General features: G+C 43.0%; 1 protein-coding gene across 1 annotated transcript in view; it reads right to left on the bottom strand.

Moving 5' to 3' along the window:
- Positions 1-27,321, bottom strand: part of pde1ca (phosphodiesterase 1C, calmodulin-dependent a) — a 319,562-nt gene that overhangs the window by 103,516 nt on the left and 188,725 nt on the right. Inside the window, exons 9-10 of the mRNA XM_073052530.1 lie at positions 25,765-25,893; positions 14,031-14,132 (exon numbers count right to left, since the gene is read on the bottom strand). Of these exons, the coding sequence (XP_072908631.1) occupies positions 14,031-14,132; positions 25,765-25,893 (231 nt within the window). The remainder of the gene's footprint in view (positions 1-14,030; positions 14,133-25,764; positions 25,894-27,321) is intronic.

Genomic DNA, 27,321 nt, shown 5'->3' on the forward strand with positions numbered 1-27,321 from the left:
TTGATTGGGCAATCGAAAATTGAAAAGCTCAAACAAATAAGGGTTGAGGAGTAGCTCAAGAAGAGCGGCCCATGAATGAGTGGGCTAGTGAAGGATTGGAGCTTTGAGGCTTTGGCTCAAGAGGCTTTAGTGAGAAGAGGCAAAGGACGAGCTTGCTCCCAGTGAGGTAAGGCTGGGTAAGTTTCTTTACTTAATTTAAATAACAGGAGTTGGTAATGGAAGCAGCAGATAGGGCAGTCCAGTGCTCCAATTGTAGGATGTGGGAAGTCAGGGACAGCACAATTGTCTCTGATGACTACACCTGTAAAAGGTGCATCCAGCTGCAGCTCCTGTCAAACCATGTTAGGGAGCTGGAGCTGGATGAACTTCGGATCATTCGGGAGGCAGAGGCAGTAATAGATCAGAGTTTCAGGGAGACAGTCACCCCTAAAAGTCAGGAGACAGGTAACTGGATGACTGTCAGCAGAGCAAAGGGGATTAGACAGAAAGAGCAGAGCACACCCCTGTGGCCGTTCCCATCAACAATAAGTATACTGTTTTGGATACTGTTGGTGGGGACAACCTACCAGGGACAAATTGTAGTGGTCGTGTCTCTAGCACCGAGACTGAACCCTCAGCTCAGAAAGGAAGAGGGAAGAAAGGAGATCAGTAGTGATAGGGGATTCGATAGTTAGGGGGACAGATAAGAGGTTCGGTGGGAGAGATCAAGAGTCCCAGTTGGTCTGTTGCCTCCCTGGTGCCAGGGTCTGCGATATCTCGGATCAAGTTCTCAGTATTCTTTGAAGAGAGGGTGAGCAGCCAGATGTGGTGGTCCATGTGGGAACCAATGACATAGATAGGAGTAGGGATGAGGTCCTAAGTAAGGAATATAGGGAGTTAAGAAAGAAGTTAAAAAACAGGACCTCAAGGATGGTAATCTCGGGATTCCTGCCTGTGCCACAAGACAGAGAGGGTAGGAACAGGAAGTTATGGCAGATCAATGCGTAGTTGAAGAGTTGATGCAGAGGGCAGGGGTTCAGATTTCTGGATCATTGGGATCCCTTCTGGGAAGGTCTGACCTGTACAAAAAGGACAGGCTGCACCTGAACTGGAATATCCTGGTGGACAGGTTTGCTAGAGCTGTTGGGGAGGGTTTAAACTAGCTTGGCAGTGAGGTGGGAATCAGAATGTGAGTGCAGAGATTAGGGTAGAAGGACAAGGGCATGATGCTATGTGTTCTGAGTTGGCAAGGAAGGACAGACAGGAGACAAAACATAAATGTAGCCAGTTAGAGAGGTTGAAATGTGTCTATTTCAACGCTAGGAGTACTAGGAATAAAGGGCTTAAATTTAGAGCATGGATTAGTATATGGAACTACGATTTTGTGGCTGTTACTGAAACTTGGCTAGAGGAAGGGCAAGATTGGCTGATGCAGGTACCAGGGTTTAGTTGTTTTAAAAGGAATACGATGGGAGGTAGAAAAGTGGGGGAGTAGCATTACTGGTCAGGGATAGTATCACAGCTATAGAAAGGGAGGACGCTGCAGAGGGAGTGTCCACTGAGTCGGTGTGGGTGGAAGTCATAAATAGGAAGAGATCAATCTGTGCTGAGAGTAGTCTATAGGCCCCCAAATAGCCCTCGGGACACCGAGGAGCAGATAAGCAGGCAGATTATAGCATGGTGCAGGAAATACAGGGTTGTAGTTATGGGTGATTTCTACTTCCCTCATATTGACTGGCACCTCCTGACTGCAAGGGGGATAGATGGGTCTGAATTTGTCAGGTGTGTTCAAGGATTCCTGACACAGTATGTGGTCTGACTGAGGAGGGGAGAGGCCATACTAGATCTAGTTCTAGGTAATGTACCTGGTCAGGTAGCAGACCTCTTGGTAGGGGAGCATTTTGGTGAGAGTGACCACAACTCCCTTAGCTTCAGCATAGCTATGGAAAAGGATATAAAAGGACAAAATGGGAAGTTCTTAACTGGGGAAGGACTAACTTTGAAGGGATGAGGCAGGAACTAGCGAGAGTAAATTGGAAACAGATGTTCAAGGGTGAAAGCACAGAAGTAATGTGGAGGAAGTTTAGGGACCACTTGTGCTGGGTTCAGGACAGGTTTGTCCCAATGAGACAAGGAAAAAATGGTAGGAAAAGGGAACCGTGGCTGACAAAACACGTGAGGCAACTTGTCAAGAGGAAGAAGGAAGCATATGTTAGATATAAGAAGTAGGAAGCAGGAGGGGCTCATGAGAAATATAGAGTAGCCAGGAAGGTGATTAAGAAAGAACTTAGGAGAGCTCGAAGAGGACATGAGAAGGCCTTGGCATCTAGGATTAAGGAGAAACCCAAGGTGTTCTATGCGTATATGAAGAACAGAAGGATGACAAGAATGAAGATGGGGCTGCTAAAGGATAAAGAAGGCAACATGTGCCTGAAGGCGGAGGAGGTTAGGGAGGTCCTAAATGAATACTTTGCTTCAGTATTCACAAGTAAAAAGGACCTTGATCAGCATGAGGCTGAAATAGAACAGGCCTGTGTGCTGGACAATGTGGAGATAAAGGAAGTAGTAGTGAAAGATCTTCTTAAAAACATCAAGATTGATAAGTCCCCAGGGCCAGATGTGATATCCCCCAGTTTGCTGTGGGAAGTGACAAGAGAGATCATTGGAGCAGTAGCTATGATCTTTGAATCCTCTTTGGCTGCAGGGGAGGTGCCGGAGGATTGGAGAATGGCAAACGTAGTTCCCTTGTTTAAAAAAGGTAATAGGGAGAATCCTGGGAACTATAGATCAGTGAGTCTTACGTCGGTAGACTGCAAACTATTGGAAAGGATTCTTAAGAATAGGATCTACAAGCATTTGGAGAAGTATAGTCTACTCAAGGATAATCATCATGGCTTTGTGAAGGTGTTACGTAACCCGTAACAGGTTAAAAGAATCAGCAGAAATGGAACACACCTGGAGTCTGGTTTTGCTACAAACAAAACACTACTTATTAGTATCTACATAATATAGTAATATAAAACCAGATAAACCAAGGATTAACAGTATTAGGCATATATAGGTGTGAGTATATGTTTCCCAAACTCATTCAAGCTTAGGTGGTAAATTATACAGTCTTACAATGGTACAGGAATTAAGTCAGTTCAGTTTGTGATGTAGAGTTGAGTAAAATTGAGGGGGAGGGGGAGGGAGAGGGGGATGATTTGTTTTCCAAGTAAGCCGATGCCATCGATTCTTCCACGTTGTGCTCAGAAGTCCTGTTAAAGTCATCGACTGTGACCACACAAAAAAGTACCATCTTCACGCGGTAAAGCTATCAACCCAGGCAAGGGTTAAACAAACCAATAACCTTCCACCGATCACTCCTATCCCACACTGAAAGCAAAACCCACCCTTTTGTACGCACACAAAGCTCATCTAGTGTCTTTCTCTTCCATGTCTCCTGTGTGTCTGTCTGAAAAGCCAGCTCACCTTGTAAATATCCCAAACATGCTGAAAGCCAAGCTGTCCATCATATAGCTCCGCCCTGACGTAACCATGGCAACTCACAAGCTGTTCAGTGCTCTCTCTCTGAATCAGTCCAGACACACACTCTCGCTTTTTAAAGGGACAGTCCATATTGAATAAACATTAAGATCTCATCACACCTCCCTCCTTTTGGGAAAAATTTTGATCAAGGATCAACTATCGATTGTACAGCTTGAAGCAACACACGTGTAATTATCAGGTAACATAGCAAAAGCGTATACAAATACTAGTTTCTATTTCATTCTTAAACTTAACATCCAGACAATCAATCCACCATATTATTGCCTTTACCTTTTACATGCTTTGTTACCAAGAAAGTCAAATTCCTGCAAAACCAGATCCTGTTATCCAAAATGGCGTTTGATCACCCATTTTCTCTTTTCCATTTCACCACAGAACAATTAACTATTACGTGATCAGCTCGAACAGGGCTTTCAAGGACGGCCTGAACTTTACCCTGCACAGGTGCAAACTCCTCACTCATGTTTTCTAAACTAAGCCCTTTCGCTGAACTTCCAAACAAGTCCTTAATTCTATCTCCAAGACCTTTAGTTCTGTATGTTTCCATAATAACACCTGCAGATAGTCTCTCTTGGTCAAAACAACACTTCCCTTTGTTTTGAGAAGTCTCCGAACCCTGTCTCTCCAAATCACAAACTTAAAAAACAACTCCACAACCTTCCAATGTCTTTACATGTGTTTACATTCCAATGTCAAAACAAAATTTATAACAAGGAGTCCATGTCAAGACAAAAATGGGAAAGTGATTTGAATATCAAAATTGAAGAAAAAAGCTGGTCAAGACTATGTCTTGAGAGTATGACAAATACAATAAACGTTCGATTAAGATTAGTGCAATACAATTTTTTACATCAACTATATACTACACCACAAAAAATAAATAAATTAAACCCAAATTTATCTGATCAGTGTTTCCGATGTAACCAAGAAATTGGTACTTTTTTACATTCTACTTGGTCTTGCTCTAAAATTCAACCTTTTTGGACAAATTTAAGAGTTTTACTGGAACAAGTTATTGGAATACAACTTCCACACAACCCAATATTACTTTTACTAGGTAATATTGAAGGGATAAAACCAATATCCAAATTGAATAAATATCAGAAAGAATTTATAAAAATTGCATTGGCAGTAGCCAAAAAAGCTATTGTAGTGACTTGGAAATCGGATACATATCTAAGTATAGATCGTTGGAAGAACGAAATTTATGGCTGTATTCCACTTGAAAAAATTACTTATAATTTAAGAGATAAATATGAAACATTTTTGAAAATTTGGCGCCCTTATTTACAAAAGACAGGATTAAATATATAGGTGCTCCGAAGATGAAATAATTGGTTACTTGGGGAAAGAAATAAATATATATACTAAAGTTATTACGAACTCCATGGAGCATGTGGGGATCCTCCAATATCCAGGCATTCCTTTTTTTTTCTTTCTTATTTTTTTAATAGGGATGTTAGGGGGGAGGGGTTAAGGGGAGGGGGGGCTGGGTGACACATTTTTTTTCCATACACATTTATTCTGTAACTATTTGAAAACAATAAAAAAAGTTTTAAAAAAAACAAACCAATACAGATATTGCCCATCTTTAACAATGTGTCAGAAGGTTTTATTTACTTAGATGAATACTGTTCTGTGAAAATTTAATATCCTGAGTATTCAGACCTTTCATACTTCAAGGCCTGAATTTAATACCTTTAATTAAATACATCTACTATTTTCTCTCAAAAAAAAAAAAATTTATTAGAGTGGCACATACTTCTTCAGCGGGCCGTTGTTCTGAAATCAGGGTCAAAGGTTTCAAAATAAAACCGGACTTCACAAGTACTTTATTCAAAAGTCCAGAAACACCATCCTTCTCAATACCTTCAGTAACAGTTTTCATCTCATCACCAACTTTTAGAACCCTATCTAACACAAGTGACTGAGAATTCTCAATTTCCACTGGTACCAAGGTTAACCCTTTATTCATTGAACCAAGTCCATCTGACACAAAAGGACTGCATTCCTTTTTGGCCGAGTCAGACACCTCAGACCTTAGGCTTTCATCTCTAGTCCCAATTTCAAATTGCAGTTCCCCTGTTCATCCCAGCTACTCTCTGGAAAACTCTCATCCAGAGTAAACTCAGCTTTAGGGTTTAAAACAACCTCGTCTGCTACAATACCTTAACCCATAAGTTAAGCTTATCCCAGATGGGCCCCCAATTTTGTTATGTACCCTGTAACGGGTTAAAAGAACCAGCAGATATGGAGCACACCTAGAGTCTGGCTTTGCTACAAACAAAACACTATTTATTAATATCTATGTAATATAGTAATATAAAACCAGATAAACCAAGGATTAATGATGTTAGGCATATATAAGCATATATAGGTGTGAGTACATGTTTCCCAAACTCATTCAAGCTTAGGTGGTACATGATACAGTCTTACAATGGTATAGGAATGAAGTCAGTTCAATTTGTGATGTTGGGTTGAGTAGAATTGAGAAGGGAGTGAGGGAGATTATTTTCCAAGTAAGCTGATGCTCCGAAGTTCTGTTAAAGTCACTGACTGTGACCACACAAAAAAGGTACTGTCTTCACGCACTAAAGCAATCAACCCAGGCAAGGGTTATATATCCCAAACATGCTGAACGCCAAGCTGTCCATCATATAGCTCCACCCTGCCATAAACATGGCAACTCACGAGCTATTTGGTGCTCTCTCTCTGAATTAGTATACACACACTTTCTCTTTTTAAAGGTACTGTCCATATTCAATAAACCTCAAGATCTCATCACAAAGGGAAGGTCATGCCTCACAAGCCTAATTGAGTTTTTTGAGGAGGTAACAAAAGAAATTGATGAGGGTAGGGTGGTAGATGTGGTCTACATAGATTTTAGCAAGGCATTTGACAAGGTCCTCCATGAGAGACTCATCCAGAAAGTCATGAGACATGGGATCAGTGGAACTTCGGCTATTTGGTTAAAAAATTGGCTTACAAGAAGAAAGCAGAGGGTAGTAGTTGGAGACTACTGGAGGTTGGTGACTAGTGGAGTGCCACAAGGATCTGTCCTGGGACCCCTGCTCTTTGTGATTTTTATAAATGACCTGGATGAAGAGGCAGAAGGGTGGGTGAGTAAGTTTGCGGATGACATGAAGATTGGAGGAGTTGTGAATGGAGCTGTAGGTTGTCGAAGGTTACAAGAGGATATAGACAGGATGCAGAGTTGGGCAGAAAAATGGCAGATGGAGTTCAATCTGGATAAGTGTGAGGTGATGCATTTTGGAAGGACAAACCAGAAGACTGAGTACAGGATTAATGGTCAGTTACTTAAGAGTATGGATGAACAAAGGGACCTTGGGGTTCAAATCCATACATCCCTCAAGGTCATTGCACAGGTTGATAGGGTAGTTAAGAAGGCCTATGGGATGCTAGGCTTCATTAATAGGGGGATTGAGTTCAAGAGCACTGAGGTCATGTTGCAACTCTACAAATCTCTGATGAGATTGCACATAGAGTATTATGTTCAATTCTGGTCACCTCATTATAGGAAGGATGCGGAAGCTATGGAGAGGCTGCAGAGGAGATTTACCATGATGTTGCCTGGATTGGAAAGGAAGTCTTATGAGGCAAGGTTAGCAGAGCTGGGACTTTTCTCTTTGGAGCATAGAAGGATGAGAGGGGTCTTGTTAGAGGTCTACAAGATTATGAGAGGCATAGATAGGGTGGATAGCCAGTACCTGTTTCCAAGGGCACAAATAGCAAACACCAGAGGGCATATGTACAAAGTTAAGGGAGGGAAGTTTAGGGGAGACATCAGGGGGTAAGACATCAGCTATTGTGGATTGGATATTGTGCAATGAAGCAGAATTGATTGGAGAGCTTAAAGTAAAAGAACCCTTAGGGGTAAGTGATCACAAAATGATCAAATTCACCCTGAAATATGACAAGAAGAAGCTAAAGTCACATGTATTATAGTGGAGTAATGGGAATTACAGAGGAATGAGAGAGGAGTTGCCTAGAAGTGGTTGGAAAAGAACACTAGAAGGGCTGATGGAACAGTAGCAATGGCTGGAATTTCTGGAAGCAATTTGGAAGGTGCAGGATATATACATCCCAAAGAGGAAGAAGTATTCTCAAGGAAAGATGACACAACCATGTCTAACAGGTCAGAGCCAACATAAAAGCCAAAGAGAGGGCATATAATAGAGCAAAAATTAGTGGTAAGTTAGAGGATCAGGAAGCTTTCAAATACCAACAGAAGGCAACTAAAATAGTCATTAAGGTAAAGATTGAATACAAAATTAAGCTAGCCAACAATATTAAAGAGGATACCAAAAGTTTCTTTAGATACATAAAGTGCAAAAGAGAGGTGAGAGTAGATATTGGACTGTTGGAAAACAATGCTAGGGGGGTAGTAATGGGCAACAATAAAATGGCAGATGAACTGAAGAAATATTTTCATCAGCCATCGCAGTCAAAGACATTAGTAGTATGGTGGAAGTTTCAGGTGTCCAGGGGCATGAAGTGGATGAAGTTACCATAACTAGAGAGAAGGTTGTTGGGAAACTGATAGGTCTGAAGCTAGATAGGTCACCTGGAGTACACCTGGTGTACACTCCAGAGTTCTGAAAGAGGTGGCTGAAGAGATCATGAGGGCACTATCAATGATTTTTCAGGGATCACTTGATTCTAGAATGGTTCCGGAAGACTGGAAAATTGCAAATGTCACTCCACTCTTCAAGAAGGGGGAGAGACAGAAGAAAGGAAACTATAGGCCTGTTAGTCTGACCTCAGTGATTGGGAAGATGTTGGAATCAATTATTAAGGATGAGGTCTCAGGGGACTTAGAGGCACATAATAAAATAGGCCATAGTCAGTATGGTTTCCTCAAGGGGAAATCTTGCCTGACAAAGCTGTTGGAATTCTTTAAAGAAATAACAAGCAGGATAAATAAAGGAGAATCAGTTGATGTTGTGTACTTGGATTTTTAGAAGGCCTTTGACAAGGTGCCACACATGAGGCTGCTTAACAAGCTATGAGCCCATGGTAATGAGGGAAAGATTCTAGCATGGATAAAGCCATGGCTGATTGGCAGGCGGCAAAGAGTGGGATAAAGAAATCCAATTCTGACTGGCTACCAGAGACTAGTGGTGTTCCATAGGGTCTGTGTTGGGGCCAATTCCTTTTACGTTACATGTCAATGATTTGGATGATTGATGGCTTTGTTGAAAAGTTTGCAGATGATGTAAAGATAGGTAGTGCGGCAGGTAGTTTTGAGGATGTGGAGAGGCTACAGAAGGACAGACGAGGAGAATAGGCAAAGAAATGGCAGATGGAATACAGTGTCGGGAAGTGTATGGTCATGCACTTTGGTAGAAGAAATTAAAGGATTGACTATTTTTTAAACAAAGAAAATACAAAAAAAACTGAGGTGCAAAGGGATTTGGGAGTACTTCTGCAGGAGTCCCTAAAGGTTAATTTTCAGGTTGCCTGTCGTGAAGAAGGCAAATGTAATGTTAGCATTCATTTTGAGAGGACTACAATATAAAAACAAGGATGTAAGGTTGAAATTTTATAAAACTGGAGAGGGTTCAAAGGAGATTCACAGAAATTATTCCAGGATTGAATAGTTTGTCATTTGAAGAGCGTTTGATGGCTCTGGGTCTGTATGTACTAGAATTCAGAAGGATAAGAGATGAGCTCATTGAAAACTATCAAATGGGGAAAGACCTTGATAGAGTAGATGTGGAGAGGAGGTTGCCTATGGTGAGAGTCTAGGACCAGAGGCCACAGCCTCAAAATAGAAGGGTGTCCTTTTATAATGGAGGTGAGGAGGAATTTCTTTAGCCAGAGAGTAGAGAATCGGTGGAATTCATTGCCACAGTCAGCTGTGGAGGTTAAGTCTTTATGTATACTTAAGGCAGAGGTTGATAGATTCTGGATTGGTTAGGGCATGAAGGGATATGGGGAGAAGGTAGGAGATTGGGGCCGAGAGGAAAATTGCATTGGCCATGATGAAATGGAGAGCAGACTCAATGGGCCAAATGGACTAATTCTGCTCCTATATCTTATGGTCTTTGGTTCCTTAAGGTTGTTATGGCTGGGGGTGGTAATGGGGACAAGCTCATTAAATTATGCTATTTATTTTTATTCATATAGTATATATTGTGGCGAGCATTTGGTCCATAATGACAGACGAGGAATCTCGTTGAACTGAACAACATTTAATTGTGATAAACACAAACAGACTGGGCACCATAACCTGGAGAGTGAACCCAACCAGTCTCACACCAATGGGGGAGGTGACCATCACACACCCCCATTACAGTCAGGGTGACCCACAAATACACAAGCAAATAACTGTATAACCCAAGCTAAAATGTAAAAACAAATGAACTGGAACTCCCACCATAATCCCACAAAAGCATTTTAACACAAGAACAATAAACAATACTGGTCATTAGAAATGCAGTGGTCGCCTGTCGACCACAACCCTCCAGGGCGTCACACTGCCCCCAACCGAGGGGTCACCTATTCCCACCAACCCCAGAGTCCACAACAAAGTCCTAAAGTCCTGGTGGGTGTTGACACTGCCGCCTGTTTGTGTGAGGCAAGAGGCAGGGCACCCTGAGTGTCACTTCCTTCCTTCAGCCTCACTGGGTCAGCGGTGGCCAAGGGCTGACACGATGCCAGCCAGTCCCGGTCCAACACAGCTACCTTCCGCCACTCAAGCAACTGCACCCGATATACCACATCAGCGATGCAGCCGAGAATCTCTCCTGGCCCCTTCTAGTGGCTTCCAAGCCTGGGGGATAGTCCCTTCCTCCGGGAGGGGTAGTAGACCCATACTGGGGCTCCACCATGAACTGCTGCACTGGCATCCTAGATTGGCGGCCCAGCCCCTTCTGGAAGCTGGAAGCGTTGCAGCAGTGCACGAACAGCTCCACGTCCTGCCTGTACCCAGGCCAGTAGAAGCGTTCACGCCGCTTACCCAGTGTCTTTGTAACTCTGAAATGGCCAGCCCCCACCAGCCCGTGCACAGACCTCAGCACCGTGGCGCGGAACCCCCGGGGGACCAGCTACAAGAGATGTGGTTCACCATCGGACAACTACCACCACCCAAAAAGCAACCCGTCGTGGACCTCCAGCGTTCCCCACTGCAAGTACAGGGCTTTGGTCTCCGGTTCCAGTGCGGAGACCTTTGCCCACTCCGGCTGTCGTCCCACACTCACCCAGGCCAACATCGGATCGCTCACCTGTTCGCTGCACAGCTGCTGGTCCGTGGTGGGGACGTGGTTGCCGGCGTCACCGTCACTTGCTCCTGGTTCAGCTGTGTTGCGTTGGGCCGCTGCCGGGTGTGCTGCACTGTCCCGGGCCGCTGTGAAACCGGTGTGGTTGTTGTTCCCGCTGGGAGCCATTCCTGGAGCTGCCCTGCTGGAGAGCCACGGCTTCAGCACTGGGTAAAGTGTTGGCCCTGACACATCCACATGGGCCCTCAGTGGGACAGCAGGCCCAGGCCAATGATTCAGGACTCTCGGATGTCGGCGAGCCACACCTCGTGTCCACTGCGATGCACGGCCTCCTCTTCTCTCACATCGCCGCACAGTCACCAGTGACCGTAGCCAACCGGACCGCTGTCGTTGTCCACCCAGGTGGGGATGGCTGGACAGTACTGGGTAGAATACAGGGACAGATGGTAGTGATGGTTGACCCTGTGTCCACCAACGCACAGCATCTGATGCCCTCCACCACGCAGTCCACGTGTAAGCCTCGCCTTTACCCAAGCACCAGCCTGGAGGGGTTCGGCTGGAGGATTCGGACGGTGCAGCCCGCTCGGCAATTCCCGATGGCTGCACTGGGCTGTGGCTAATGCCCCCAGGCTTCCTCCCATAGGGCGCCGTCTGCTGCCCAGTTCTTCCCTCACTGCTTCCACCAACTGCCTCTGCTCGAAACACTGTTCCAGCACCACAACGAGGGCCCTGTAGTCACGCAGCCCCACCGGCGTTAGGTCAAGGAGGGCCCGCAGGGCATCTCGTTCCAGTGCCGGGGCAAAGTGAACCGCTGTCTCGGTGGGGCTCCACCTGATGTGCCATGCGGCAAGTTTGACTTCCACCAGGTAAGGTTCCAGGTGGCTGGTACCGTTGTATCTGGGGGAGCTTCAGGGTGCACCCTGAGGTGCAAATCGTCGAGGCCCTTTGGTCTTCCTCTTGCTCCGGCGGCATCTGCCATGGTGCCCATCTTCCCATGGCTACGGAGGCGAGTAAAGCACTCAGCTCTGTCCCCGGGTTGGGGAGCCTGGGTACACTCGCTCCATCGGGGCTCCCTGGAAAGGTGCAATGCTCGGTTCCCAGGTCCTCCTCCCGGGTCTCGTTTGCTTGAGCCCTGCCCGTGGGTGCATACTGCTCGGTCGCTCATCTTATTCCCCGGGTTTAAGGTACTCTATTCAATATCATAGCTCTTTGATCTGGTCGTCAATCCTGCATCCCATTCGTGACACCAATGTGGTGAGCATTTGGTCCACAAGGACAGACAAGATAGCTCGTTCAACTCAACAACCATTTTATTGTGATAAACACAAAACAATGGGCACCGTAACCCAGAGAGTGAACCCAACCAGTCTCTCCAGATGGGGGGGTGGTGGGGGGAGGTAACTATCACATACCCCTGTTACAGTCAGGATGACCCACAAATACAGTACAGTATGCAAGCGAATAACTGTATAACCCAAGCTAAAATTTAACAATAAATGAAATGGAACTGCCCCCCCTCCATAATCGACCACCCTCTGACAAGCAAGTCCAGCTGCTGGTCTTCACCTGTGGCTTAGCTATTGAGCCTGGCAGAACCATTTCTACAGATAGGAGAAGGGGCAAAGGTGGGTTACTGTGACCTTAAAACATTGCTTCAGGTTGTTGGGTTTCAGCAGCTGTGATTGGCAGCTCTTCTAAGTGAAAGAAAACTCTGATTTCAAACTTCCACTGACTTACACACTCATGGGGAAAGCTTCAGGTTTAAACCCCAAAGGAAAGCTCCAGAGCCGGAGTCCCTAGCAGAGACCTACCTTGAGTTCAGTGCTGACTGGCAACTCCTGTGACACTGCTGGTACCAAACTGTGTCAGTCTCTGCCGTTCCTTTGGGTTCATCAGATGCGTAGAGGGGGTGATCTTGCTACATGGGCAACAGGTTGCTCTCAAAATCGTACCGCCCAGGCTAGACAGCTAGGATGGAATATCCATGGTCAACTCTGACTGACAGAGACTTCAGATCTTATGGTCTTATGGTCAAAAAGAGAAGCTGATATAGGTTTGATACTGTAAAGTTCTTTGTAATTCAACATACTTTTAAAACTTCAGAGTAAACTTTGTTCTCTTTGCAGACTGTGGGTTTGTAAAGAAGGTATAGAGAAGGATGTGAGGGTCCATGGCCTGGTTCATCCCCAGTTACGTTTAATAGAGGACTCTGATTTATGGGCTCTTTACACCTATCAAGACTTAACTGCTGCTGGAGAATCATCAACTCAGTGAAAGATGCCCTGTGGTCTACCTGAAACTTGCTGGACTCCCAGCACAGTGAGATGTCCCTGAGGGAATGATGCCCACTGGCACTATCTAGGTTACAGGAGTACATGCACTGAAGCTTGTGCAGCCCACACAATGGCTCAGTGCAGAAGGATACAGTCGAGTGTTGGAGAGCTGTGGCTGGATCAGGTAGGAAAGCCCAGTGAAAGGGTGTAATATCCTGGGAGGGGGCACATGAGTGGCAAATACTGCTATGGGTTTTAAAAAGCACACGTTAGAATGTATTGTCCCCAAATATAAAGATTTATTATTTATTCTAGAGTACATTTATTCTTGTATTTATTTTTATGCAAAAAGTAACTCAATGTAATAAGGCAAAGCACTGTGTTCAACAATACCCAATACAAAGCAGGTCGGTCACATGTGCATTCGACATATTGATTTCATTAACATTGTTCATTATGAATGCTTATCCATTCTGCTTCCTCTGCAATTCAAGCATGATGTCATAAACCTTATTAAATTTTATAGAATGTTTCTTGATATATATTGTATAAATATAGGAATGCAAGCATCAGAAAACATCCATTTTTTATAGATTAACATTCTGACTGTTAACACTACCGACCATTGTTGAATACTTCTCCACTCCAAAATTTAAGACCTTAGAGTCAAGTAATGATAAGGTGTGAGTGGTTTTGTTAAGTTTCTGGAAGCATTGTCACTTTTCGAGGCACTATTCAGCAATTAGTAGTGGGGTACCCTGGAGTAGCTGAAATGTATGCATATTTATCACCAGGGAAATGTTCAATTAAAATCTGAGTTTAGAAACTGAACACAAATTTTCTCTGCCCCTGAGATGAGACAGCCATATACGACAAAGCTAATCTATTTAATTATAGTTAGAAATGAAAGAGAAAAAGCATATATTAGCGTTAATACAACTTATTAAAAATGACTGAGAGTGGAAACTTCTGCCAAATGATGACTCACCCTTCTGGCTGTAGCAAGGAATTTTTCATAGCTTTGATTTGTTGAAAGTGGCAAGACATATCGGTTGCTAAGACCATTTCAATTACCAGGGTCCGAAATTCCCTTTGGAGAATATGAAAGAGAATTATCAGCAGCTTTTCACAAATCCAACACAACCAGCTAATTGTCCTGACATTTCAAATCCTACTGCAGGCACGATTCATTCCCAAAGGTCAACCATTCCTTTAATCAAGGAATTGCCTTAGTCCGCAACACCGCCCATTATTTGAACTAATTATAAAACAGTAGATGAATTTTAACATAAAAAATCTACCACTGTGTGCTGAAACAATTACTCAGAGAGGATCTAAATTTGTTTAATCTTAAAAGACAAGTACATCTGACAGAGTTTATAAGAATTTTATTTGAACAACATTAGGTTTCAACTTACAGTAATTCTACATAACCCCAATAGAGCTAAAGACTAGAAATCACAATTTAAGGCACTTAAGAAGTGGCTAAAAATAGAAGACCACCGTGATAGCAAACTCTAGGCAACCTGATGGTGCAACAGTTAATGCTGCAGCCTCACAGAGCCCTAACTGACCTTGGCTGCTGTGTTTTCGGAGTTTGCACCTTTTCCCTGTGACTGGGTGTTTCCACCCGGGGTGTTCTGCTTTCTTCATATATGCCAAATTTTGGTTGGTGAGTTGACTATTTTAAGTTGCTCCTAATGTAGGTGCATGGCAAGAATATTGAGAAATAAATGGAATTCATGTAAGAGCCAAAGTGAAACGACTCAGGATAGGATGGATGTTAAAAAGCAAAGATAACGTGCAGTCAAGCAGTAAGGAAGTGCAGGCAGATGTTAGGACAAAATTACAGCCAGCCGGGCAAGTATCAGTGCTTTAGGGACGCAGAATCAAAAAGGGTAGCAAATATTGTACTCATAGTGTTATATCTCACTGCACAGAGTAAAAGAAATAAGGTGGATGACCTTGTTACGCTTTTACAGATTGTAGGGTATGATATTGTGGCTATCACTGAACTGGGGCTGAAAGATGGCTGTAGTTGGCAGCTGAATGCTCAAGGTTACACGTTGTGATGGAGGGATAGGAAGGTAGCAGAGTGTGTGGCATGGCTCTGCTGGTAAAGAATAGCAACAAATCATTAAAAAGTTGTAACATAGGATTGGAAGATGGTGAATCCTTGTGGGTTGGGTTAAGAAACTGCAAGGGTAAATGGACCCTCATGGCAGTTAAATTCAGACCTCCAAGCAGTAGCTGGGAGGTGGACTACAAAATACAACAGCTAATGGAAAAGGTGTGTCAAAAAGGCATTGCTATGATAGTCATGGGAGACTTAACCTGTATGTAGATTGGGAAAATCAGTTTGGTAATGAATCTCCTAGGCATTTGTTGAATGCCTACTAGATGGCTTTTTAGAGCAGCTTGTGGTTGAACACACTAGGGGATCAGCTATACTGGACTGGGTGTTATGTAATGAACTGGAGGCAATTAGGGAGCTTAAGGTGAAGGAACCCTCAGGAAGTAGTGACCACAATATGATAGAGTTCAACATGAAATTTGTTGTGAAAGTAAAGTTGGATGTAGCAGTATTTCAGTAGAGAAATGGAAATTACAGTGGGATGAGAGAGGACTTGGCCAAAGTAAGTTGGAAGGAGATGCTGGCAGGGATGACAGCAAAGCAGCAATGGTGTGAGAAATGAGGAAAGTGCAGGATAAATATTCCAAAAACAAAGAAATACTCAAATGGCAAAATAGTACAGCCGTGGCCGACAAGGGAAGTCAAAGTTAATATAAAAGCAAAAGAGAAGGCATACAACAAAGCAAAAATTAGCAGGATGCTTTCAAAAACATACAGAAAGTGACTAAAAGATTCATTAGGAGGGAAAAGGTGAAATATGAAAGAAAGCTAGCAAACGTTATCAAGATGGATAAAAAACCTTTATTGGTTACATAAAAATAAAAAGAGTGGCTATAGGATCCCTAGAAAATGAGGCTGGAGAAATAATAACAGGGGACAAGGAGATGGCAGATGAACTGAATTGAGCATTTTGCATCAACCTCCATGTGGAAAACACTAGCAGTGTACCAGGTGTTGAAGGGTATGAGGGAAGAGAAATTATTATTACAAGAAAGGTGCTCAAAAAGCTGAAAGACCTAAAGGTGCATAATTCACCTGGACCTAGGGTTCTGAAAAAGGTAGCAGTAGAGATTGTGGTGGCATTAGAAATGATCTTTAAATGTTCATTGGACTCTGGCGTGGTTCTGGAGGACTGGAAAATTGGAAATGTCATTCCACTCTGTAAGAAAGGAAGCTTGCAGCAGAAAGGAAATTATAGATCAGATAGCTTGACCTCAGTGGTTGGGAAGATGATGGAGTCAATGTTAAGGATGAGGTGATGGCGTACTTGGCGTACAAGACAAGATGGGACAAAGTCAGCATGGTTTCCTTAAGGGAAAATCTTGCCTGACCACCCTGTTGGAATTCTTTTAGGAGATTGCAGGTAGGATCAATAAAGGGGGATGCAGTGGATGTTGTATATTTGGACTTTCAGAAGGCCTTTGACAAGATGCCAAGCATAAGGATGCTTATCAAGTTAAGATCTATGGTATTATAGGAAAGTTACCGGCATGGTTAGAACACTGGCTGATTAGTAGGAGGCAGCGAGTGGGAATAAAAAGATCCTTCTCTGCTAGGCTGCCAGTGACTAGTGTTATTCCACAAGGGTAGGTGTTTGAAGCGCTTCTTTTTATTCTGTGTATTTATGATTTAGATGATAGAATAGATGCTTTGTTGCCAAGTTTGCAGATGATACGAAGATTGGAGGAGGGGCAGGTAGTGTTGAGGAAACAGGAAGGTTTCAGAAGGACTTAGATCAGGAGAATAGGCAAAAAGGTGGCAAATGAAATACAATGTTGGAAAATGCATGGTCATGCACTTTAATGGGGAGAAAATCCAAAAATCTGAGATGCAGTGGGACTTGGGAGTCCTCGTGCAGCACACCCTAAAGGTTAACTTGCAGGTTGAGTCGGTGGTGAGGAAGGCAAACCCAATATTAGCATTCCTTTCAAGAGGTCTGGAACATAAGAGGAAGGATGTGATGTTTAGGCTTCATAAGGCACTTGTGAGGCCTCTACTTGAGTATTGTGAACAGTTTTGGGCTCATTTTCTAAGAAAAGATGTGTTGACATTGGAAAGGATTCTGAGGAGATTCACAAGGATGGTTCTCGGAATGAAAGGGTTATCATATGAGGAACATTTGATGGCTCTGGGTCTGTTCTCATTGCAATTTAGAAGTATGAGGGTTGATCTCATTGAAACCTTTTGAATGTTGAAAAGCCCAGACAGAGTAGATATGAAGAGGATGTTTCCCATGATGGGGGAGTCTAGCACAAGAGGACACAGCCTTAGGATAAAGGAGCATCTACTTAAAACAGAGATGGGGAGATTTTTTTTAGACAGAGGGTGGTGAATTTGTGGAATTTGTTACCACAGGCAACTGTGGAGGTCAGGCCATTGGGTGTATTTAAGGTGGATATTAATAGGTTCTGTATTGGACATGGCATCAAAGGTTACAGGGAGAAGGCCAGGGAGTAGGGCTGAGGAGGGGGGAAAAGGATCAGTCACGATAGAATAGCGGAGCAGACTTGATGGGCCAAATGGCCTCATTCTGCTCCTATGTCTGATGGTCTAATAGTCTTAAGATTATAGTACATAGGTGCTTGACGGTCATGGTGCGCTGAAGGGATTTTATGTCTCGATAACTTTGACTTTATTGACGGTAAAAGTTGGAGGATATGACAAAGTAATGTATGGTAGATTCTTGGTGCAGGACGGGTTTTAGATTCCTGAGAATTTAAAACAAATTAAAACAATTTGAAATTGCAGAAACACAATCATTTTGCACAATACACAGAAGTAAATCTGGCACAGCTGTACAAAGGCTGGACATCATCCATCAGGTAATTGATTGGAGTATTTTTGCACTTACTCTTGCAGTCTGGACTCGAGACTCCCTGAGATGACTAAATACATCCACCTGCCACTTTGGCTGACAACCAAGTTATTCCCCCTTTACCAGCCTGTTGGCTGTCATTCTTGCTTGGCCTGCTGCCTGAGCTGTGCTGTAGAATTTGTATCAGGGGCAATTTGAGTTGTCCACACATTCAGTAAGAGGAGTGAATGAAGGCCTTATGCCAATAGATTCTAACTCTTCGAGAAAGAATGGAGCCACACTTCTGCTCATGAGCAGCAGTACATTCATAAGAAAGTTAGCTATGGCAGTGACATCTGAATGCAGGATATTAGCCATGTGCCATTAGCTAGACACCTCTAACCTATGAAGATGAAGGTCATTGCCAACCTGTGTTTCCTACTTACTGCCTCAGTCCAGGCTGTAGTGCTTCATCAACACCACGCATCCCGATGGGCTACTCACCACAGCATTGACCCTCTCTACTCAAGAACTGGTCACATTTTCCACATGCAGAGATCATCAAGCAAAATGTCCGAGCATTGCTGAATATGCTGTCTAAACAAGAGACATGGGAAGCGGGGGCCTCTGGTGCTGGTACTTCAGCTTGGGGTAGCTCTGCAGAAGTCCACCCTCTGCACTTGTTCTTGTTTACTGAACAATGAGTCATTGAGAATAATTGAACAGTGATCAGTGCAATGGACTTCCCTGCCTAAGGAAAATAATAGGACCCAGGGATCCCCATAGAAGGCAGGAGGGGGATTCATTACCCTATTACCAAACCAAAACCTGTGGTCTGTGGACTGCACATTCTCTTTAGAAGAGCACTACTTGGCTTATATTTATTGTTGTTCTTTACTCCACTAAAATGTACAATTTCACACATCTCTGCATTTAGTTTCTTCTGACTCATTTTACCAGCCCTTTTCTGTCCTCGTGTATGTAACTTACTAATATACTCCCCGCTATTTACCACACTCCTAACTTTGTATCAGTCTAACATGTGGAAATATCGCTCTGGAGCAGGGTTTTCCAACCTTGCCATGCACCAAAACTATTAAACAAGGGGTCCATGGACCCCAAGCCTGTGATCAAATCATTGGCCACCCCATTATGTGCACCTGTACACCTGCTTGTGTTGGCACTAGGCGTTCGTCTAGTGATCTGAAGGTCACTAGTTTGAGCCTTGGCTGAGGCTGCGTGTGTGCCCTTGAGTGAGGCACTTAACCACACATTGCTCTGCGACAACACCGGTGCCAAGCTGTATGGGTCCTAATGCCCTTCCCTTGGACGACATTGGTGGTGTGGAGAGGGGAGACTTGTAGCTTGAGCAACTGCCAGTCTTCCATTAAAAAAACTTTGCCCATGCTTGCGCCCTAGAAACTTTCCAAGGCGTAAATCCATGGTCTATTGAGACTAATAGAGGCCTACTACACCTGCTCATTAATGCAAATATCTAATCAGCCAATCAGGTAACAGTATGTCAATGCATAATGCATGTTGTTGTCGAGACCAAACATCAGAATGGGGAAGAAGTGTAATCTAAGTGACATTGACCATGAACTGCTTGCTGGTGTAAGATGGGGTGGTTTGAGTATCTCATAAACTGCCAGTCTTCTGAGATTTTCACACATTACAGGGAATAGTGAAGAAAGAAAAATGTCCAGCAAGCAGCATTTCTGAGGGTGAAAACACCTTCATAATGAAAGAGGTCAAAGAATGGCCAGACTAGTTCAAGCTGACAGGAAGGTGACAGTAACTCAAATAACCACACATTACAAAGGGGGTATGCAGAAGAGCATCTCTGAACACACAACATGTAAAGTCTTGATGTGCTGCAGCAGCAGAGGACCACATATGTACACTAGTGGCCACTTCATTAGGTACATCCTGTATACTGAGTGTATACTGTACCAGAAGTACTGGCAAACAGACTCCTGGGAAACATCAATGTTATGATTCTGCTGGTAAGAATGACAAGCATTTATCATGATTCTCTGCTAGTTTCTTATCTAAGCCAATTTCTTATCTTCACTGATTTCTGATCCATGGGCTTCAGCTCTGTAATTCCCTTCATGAGTAGTTTTGCCAAATATCTTCTCAAAATCTACTACATTACCTCTGTTAACTTAATTAAAATGTGTCATATTTGTCTAAGCAAACAAAGTTTTGTAATTTTTAAAACTCTGTACGAGTTCTCCATCAATTCTCCAAGTACCTATTAATTTTTAATCCATTATTATTTCTAAATGTTTCTCCACCATTAAGGTTAAATTGCCTGGTTTATGGGATTGTCCTTACACTTGCTCTTTGAACAAGCACAGAACATGCTATTCTCCAGCTCTCTAGTAACTGCCACATCTGAGAGAGATTGGAAGATTATGGCCAACTGTTCTGATATGTTTACTCCTGCTTTCATTTGGTTTAACTTGGCATTTGAAACACTGCCTTTATTTAGTGCCTCCACCCTTCCAATCTGCACACCATGTACTTTTTACTGAGTCTTGGCATCATCGTTTCCTTTGGGGATGTAGATACCAAAGCTTTCAGCCTTTCCCCATGTATAGATCTCCTTTCTGATCCCTGATTGACCGGCCTCTTCTGTTTCCCCACCTATTTATATACCAAATCCATATTCCATCTTTCTCCTTCATATCTCCTTTTTCACTTTCCCTCGTGCAGTTAAAATTAGCATCTCCAGGTGGTTACTATAACATCCAGTGATTTCATCTCGCTGACTGAAAAAAAACTTTTGGAAAGTTGTCGCGAATATAATTCATATAATTTGAAAAGCATTGTCAAATTGCTTTAATGACCTACATGGCTGACCATGGTCGGAGTTGTACAGAGTAATAGAGAGGTTTAGGACAGAAATAGGCCCTTCTGCCCATTAATACTGTGCTTACAATTTGTTTACCTAATCTTACATTAAGCTCACTTTTGCTCTTGCCATGTTGTTACAGTCACATAATACTAGCCTGAATGGACTTCAAAGGGCCAGTCTGCAGGCAGAAGACCTAATTGCAAATGCTCTGCACTGCTGTCACAAGACAATCCAGATTTCATGGCAAATGGTCCTGAGTTTGAATCTGGCCAGCTCCTCGCATGCTTTCCATCCATGCTGGGTTGGGCATCAAGCTAGCAACTCAGCCACATGAAAAATATAGTCAAAGTGTTACAGAAATGGCATAAGTGCCACCAGATGTGCAACAAGGCGAGAAAAGGAACAACGACAATATCAGAAAAACCAAAGAGCTGATTATTGACTACAGGAAGGGGAAACCAGAGATCCATGGCCCAGTTCTCATCAGGAGATCAGAGGTGGAGAGGGTCATCAACTTTAACTTCCTCAGGCTTATTATTTAACTTGGACTACAGTTCAGCATTCAACAGGCTTGACAAGAAACTCAGAGACCTCGGCTTTCACCCTGCCTTGTGCAGCTGGATCCTGGACCTCTTGTCAAATCACCAGCAGGTGGTAAGAGTGGGCTCTCTCACCTCTGTCACTCTGACCCTCAACACAGGTGCCCCTCAGGGCTGTGTACTAAGTACCCTCCTTTACTCTCCGTATATCCATAACTGTGTCGCCAGCCACAGCTCTAATCTGCTAATTAAATTTGCCGATGACACTACATTGATCGGCCTAATCTCAAATAATAATGAGGCAGCCTACAGAGAAGAAGTCATCAGCCTGACACAGTGGTGTCAAGAAAACAACCTCTCCCTCAATGTTGCAAAAACAAAGGAGCTGGTTGTGGACTACAGAAGGAATGGAGGCAGGCTCACCCCTTATTGACATCAATGTATCTGGGGTTGAGAGGGTGAACAGTTTCAAGTTCCTCAGTATACATATCACCAAGGATCTCACTTGGTCTGTACATACCAGCCGTGTGGTGAAAAAAACACAGTAGCACCTCTTTCCCTTAGACGGTAGAGGAAGTTCGGCATGAGTCCCCAAATCCTAAGGACTTTCTACAGGGGCACAATTGAGAGCATCCTGACTGGCTGCATCACGGCCTGGTATGGGAACTGTACTTCCCTCAATCGCAGGACTCTGCAGAGAGTGGTGCAGACAGCCCAGTGCATCTGTAGATGTGAACTTCCCACTATTCAAGACATTTACAGTGACAGGGGTGTAAAAAGAGCCTGAAGGATCATTGGGGATTGAGTCACCCCAACCACAAATTGTTCCAGCTGCTACCATCTGGGAAACAGTACCACAGCATTAAAGCCAGAACCAACAGGCCATCAGACTGATTAATTCACGCTGACACAATTGTATTTGACTATTGACTATTCTGTTGTACACCTTACTGTACATACTATCTATTACAAATTACTATAAGTTGCACATTGCACATTCAGATGGAGAAGTAACAAAGAATTTTTACACCTCACATACGTGAAGGATGTAAGAAATAAAGTCAATTTAATTCAATACACTGTCATAACAAAGAAGATATGGCAGCACCTCTACTTTCTTAGAAGTTTTTATAGATTTAGCATGTTATCTAAAACTTTGACAAACTTCTATAGATGTGTGGTGGAGACTATATTGGCTAGTTACATCACAGCCTGGCTTGGAAACACTAATGCTGTTGAACAGAAAAACCTAAAAAATAGTAGATACAGCCCAGTCCATCACGGGAAAACCCTCCCCACCATTGAGCACATCTACAAGAAGCACTGTCACATAAAAGCAGCATCAATCATCAAGTACTTCCACTATCCAGGCCATGCTCTCTTCTCATTTCTGCCATCAGGAGGAAAGCACAGGAGACTCAAGTTTCACACCACCAGGTTCAAGAACAGTCATTTGTCCTTAACCATATGGCTCTTCAACCAGAGGGAATAACTTCACTCACCCCAACGCTGAACTGATTCCACAATCTAGATTCATTCCTAAGGACTCTGCAGCTCATGCTCTCAATATTTATTGCTTCTTTACTGTATTTTTTCTTTTCTTGTATTTGGCTAGTTTGTTGACTTTTACACATTAGTTGTTTGTCCATCTCTCTCACGTGTGGTGTTTCATTGAGCTATTTATTTGTAACTATTGTGAATGCCTACAAAGAAAATGAATGTCAGGATATATATGGTGACATATAGGTACTTCGATAATAAATTTACTGTGAACTTTGATAAATCCCCAGGGCTTGACTGGGTGTATTCCAGGATTCTAAGTGAATCAAGGAAGGAGACTACTGAAGAGTTTTACGTCTTTGTAAACCATAGATGCTGTTCCAGAAGATTGGAGGATGACTAACTGGTATCCCGGCTGCAAAAAAGGAAGTAAGGGTAATCCTGAAAACTACAGGGTAACGAGCCCCACATTAGTGGTAGAGAAGTTGTTGAAGCAGAGTCTGAGGAACAAGATTTGTGTTCACTTGTGAAGTCAGGGACTGATTACTCACTCTTCAATCTCTGTATCTATCCCTCATGTCAGAATGTCTATTCACACATGCACCCTAATCTGTATTTCTCACACATTCACTCAGTCACTAATGGTTTACATTTCCTGCAAACGTCACACCTCAGAAATGTTTATATTTCTCCCTGTGCACTCATACGTATATTATACACATATTCTTACTTCACTGGCCCGTTACTTCACTGGCACTTAGGGAAGCAATGAAGGTCCTCACTTTTCATTGCTGGTTCTGTAACTATTTTTTATTGGCCAGCTCAGGGTTGTTAGCCCTAAGCTGAACCCCAAAACCTGGAGGACCAGTGGACCACCCTTGGTCTGGCCTCTACCCTTTGACCTGTCCAGCCAAATAACTCACAGGGTGAATGAGACACACAAACCTCTAAACCCCATGACAAGGTTGCGTCTCTCTTGGAGGATAAACATATCCTAACGTCCATACACATGCACGTGTTGACAGATCCGTATCTTCCACGAATGATCTCACTTAGATATATTTGCAGTAAGCACATGTAATGCACCTGATTCATAAATACCTTCTGAATTGTCTCATTCACATCAAAGCCAATTGCAACTGATGTCTTAAGTTCCAAAACCAGATTTAGAAAGCTGATCTATTATTTACAAACTCACACCTATTCACACATTTCCTGTGTTATTATGTGTACATAATAAAGAACTTCAGTTCCCAGCGTGTAATGCAGGCAGTTCACCTGGAACCAGAAGCTATGAAGGTGACCTCTTTGCACACACACACACAGGGTTGAGCAGCAGTTCAGTAATAAAATGTTCTAACATAAACCCACACCAAGTTTGTCTTTATTAAGAACAAACATAACATTACCCACAAATGTTTTTGCCCTCTGATGAGGGCATTTCACAGGCATTTCACACTCTTGTAGTTTGGTGTACTTTCACACAGTCATTCACTTGAAGTTTATCTCAGCTGCTAATGGTAAACATTACTGACATAGCTAATGCATGGGAGCATAATGTTAAGGTGATTGGAGGAAAGTATGTAGGGGATGTCAGTGATAAGTTTTTTTACACAGAGTATTGTGGGTGTGTGGAACACCCTGCCAGGGAAGGTGTAAAGGCCGATACATTCGGGGCATTTAAGTCACAGAGTCATAGAAAAGTACAGCACAGAAACAGGCCCTTCAGCCCATCTAGTCTATGCTAAACCATTTAAACTGCCCACTCCCATCCACCTATACCAGTACCATAGTAACTTAGGCAGGCACATGGATGATAGAAGAATGTAGGACAATGTAAGGGGGAAGGGTTTGATTGATCTTCGAGCAGGTTGAAAGGCTGACACAACATCATGGACCAAAGGACCTCTGCTGTCTAATAATGTTCAAAATATTATGTTCTTTTAAACCCTCATTCCCAAATGGTTCTACCTTTTGTATACACATTCATCATTTTTTACCCCCACTTTCCTCTGGTTGAAGAGTAATTCCTACAAATGACTTCAGTGGATTGTTCACACTCTCAGTCACTCCCTCACACCCTATTCTATGAATTGCTCACAGAGGCATACAACCCCAATGTGGGTGTTTCCCATAGGTACTCAACCCTCACTCAATGAGACTTGTATTCCTCACATTGACACCGGCTGGTGACAGAATCCCTACACCCCCACCCACCACACACACAGACACACACACTCTCACACGCACACACTCTCATGCACACACACTCTCTCACACACACATGCACTCGCACTCTCACACGCACACACTCTCTCACACACACATGCACTCACACTCTCACACACACACTCTCTCACACACACATGCACACTCACTCACTCAGACACACACACATTCACAAACACTCTCACACACACTCTCACAGACACACACTCACACACTCTCACACTGACATACACACACACTCACTCAGACACACACTCTCACACACACACATGCACACTCACATTGACACACACACACTCACTCACTCAGACACACACACACACTCACACAGACACACACACACTCACTCACTCACACACACTCTCACTCACTCAGACACACACACACTCACACACTCACACTGATGCACACTCTCTCACACACACACATACACTCATTCACACACACACACACTCACTCACACACACACTCTCTTACTCACACTTAACTTCTGCTTGCTGCAGGTGATTCTGAAACTGAGAATTTCTTGTGATCATTTCAGGTTCTTTAGGGGAAGCCGTGGCTGTACTTTGGTGTGAGGGTGGGTGTGTGGAATGTACTTGCTGCTATTTTGCACCATCGTCCCTGCTGGAAAGACACTTCAGACGTGCAGTATTGATTTACCTCCAATCATCGTTGGAAAGATTGAACAAGATGTTCATCTCCTCATCCTCCTGCAGCAGACGATAAGCTGCACTGACATGATGGCTCTCCAATACAGCTCGGTCATTGTACAGGATAGCTGAATCAGATCTAACAATTAAAAGCCAAAATATATTAATTGACACCATTTGAAATAAAACATCCTAATAATACTTAGATGCAGTGGAGCTGACATCACATTCCAAACAGCAAAAATTACTTTGCATTGATTTCCCATTATTTTCAAAATCAAATTGATTAAAATCCAAAGGAACTCTCACACATTAGGGATGGTAACATTGATGCAGCAGTTAGTGCTGCTGACACACTGCTCGAGTGACCAGGCTTCAATCCTGAACTACAGTTACTGTCAGTATGGGTGTTTTTATGTTCTTTCCATTACCTTGTCTCCAGGAGTTTCAGTTTCCTCCCTTGCCCTAAAGACATGGCAGCAGGTTAACTGTAAAATACTTCTAGAGTAGTTGGGTGCCAGGACTATCAGGGAAACTAGATTGTCATTGGTGTGTACTTAATATTTCAGTTGTATTTGAGTAAACTTGTATATATAGTGATTAAGCTTTCCTGTTCATTTAAATAGCTCATTACAGGTTATATGTCAAAATACATGAATTGCATACGTTATCACGCTACCATATGAAGCATACATGCTTTGTTTAAAGACAAAGTATAAACCCTACATGCCCGGACTCCCACGTCTTTCTTTGAACTAGTTCAATGTTTTAAAGTTACAAGACATAACAGTCATGCACGAGAGAAAAAAGGCTATGGGGAAATGTTGGGTGAATTGAACTGATGTGAATACTCTGAGAATTTCCACAGACCCAACAGGCCAAATTTCTCTTGCTACACTCACAGAAAGTATGAAAAATAGTCTTTGTATATTTATAAGGTCTGTCAATTAACACCCGTCCTTGAGAGGGAAGATAATCAGCCACTATCTTCATTTGTTGCAATCCACTGGGGGGAGAGAATCAGGATTTAGGTTCAGTAAAAGAGGACAGCGTATGACTTGGACAGGAGTTAGTTGTAGTGGTGTTTTCACTTCCCTACTGCCTTTTGTTCTGAAAATAATCTTAAATTCAATAAACAGATCACAGCAAGATGCTTTGCTTAATATATATCAAAATATATGCATAATATTCACTGTGTCAAAGTCTCTGTTATTGATAGTGAAACACTCATAAAATGAATGTAAGTGACAGGTCTGGAGTGAACTTGCTAAATGGCTGCCGAGTGAAGTGTCAGATTCTCTCAAAATGCTGAAGAAAAAGCATTAATAAAACACGCAACAGATTAGGTTTACAGAATAAGTTTGTAACTATACTGACTAATCAGAAGGAAATTCACTTTGATTATGGACTTCAGAAAAGTCCTTGATTGTAGACTTCAGAAAGAGTAGGACGAGGGCACAAACACCAGTCCTTATTGAGGGATCAGAAGTGAAAAGAGTGAGCAATTTCAAGTTACTGGGGTTAACCTCTCTGAGGATCTGTTCTGGGCTGAGGATATTGATGCAAT

The sequence above is a fragment of the Hemitrygon akajei genome, chromosome 1, assembly GCF_048418815.1.
Source record: "Hemitrygon akajei chromosome 1, sHemAka1.3, whole genome shotgun sequence".
Lineage (NCBI taxonomy): Eukaryota > Metazoa > Chordata > Chondrichthyes > Myliobatiformes > Dasyatidae > Hemitrygon > Hemitrygon akajei.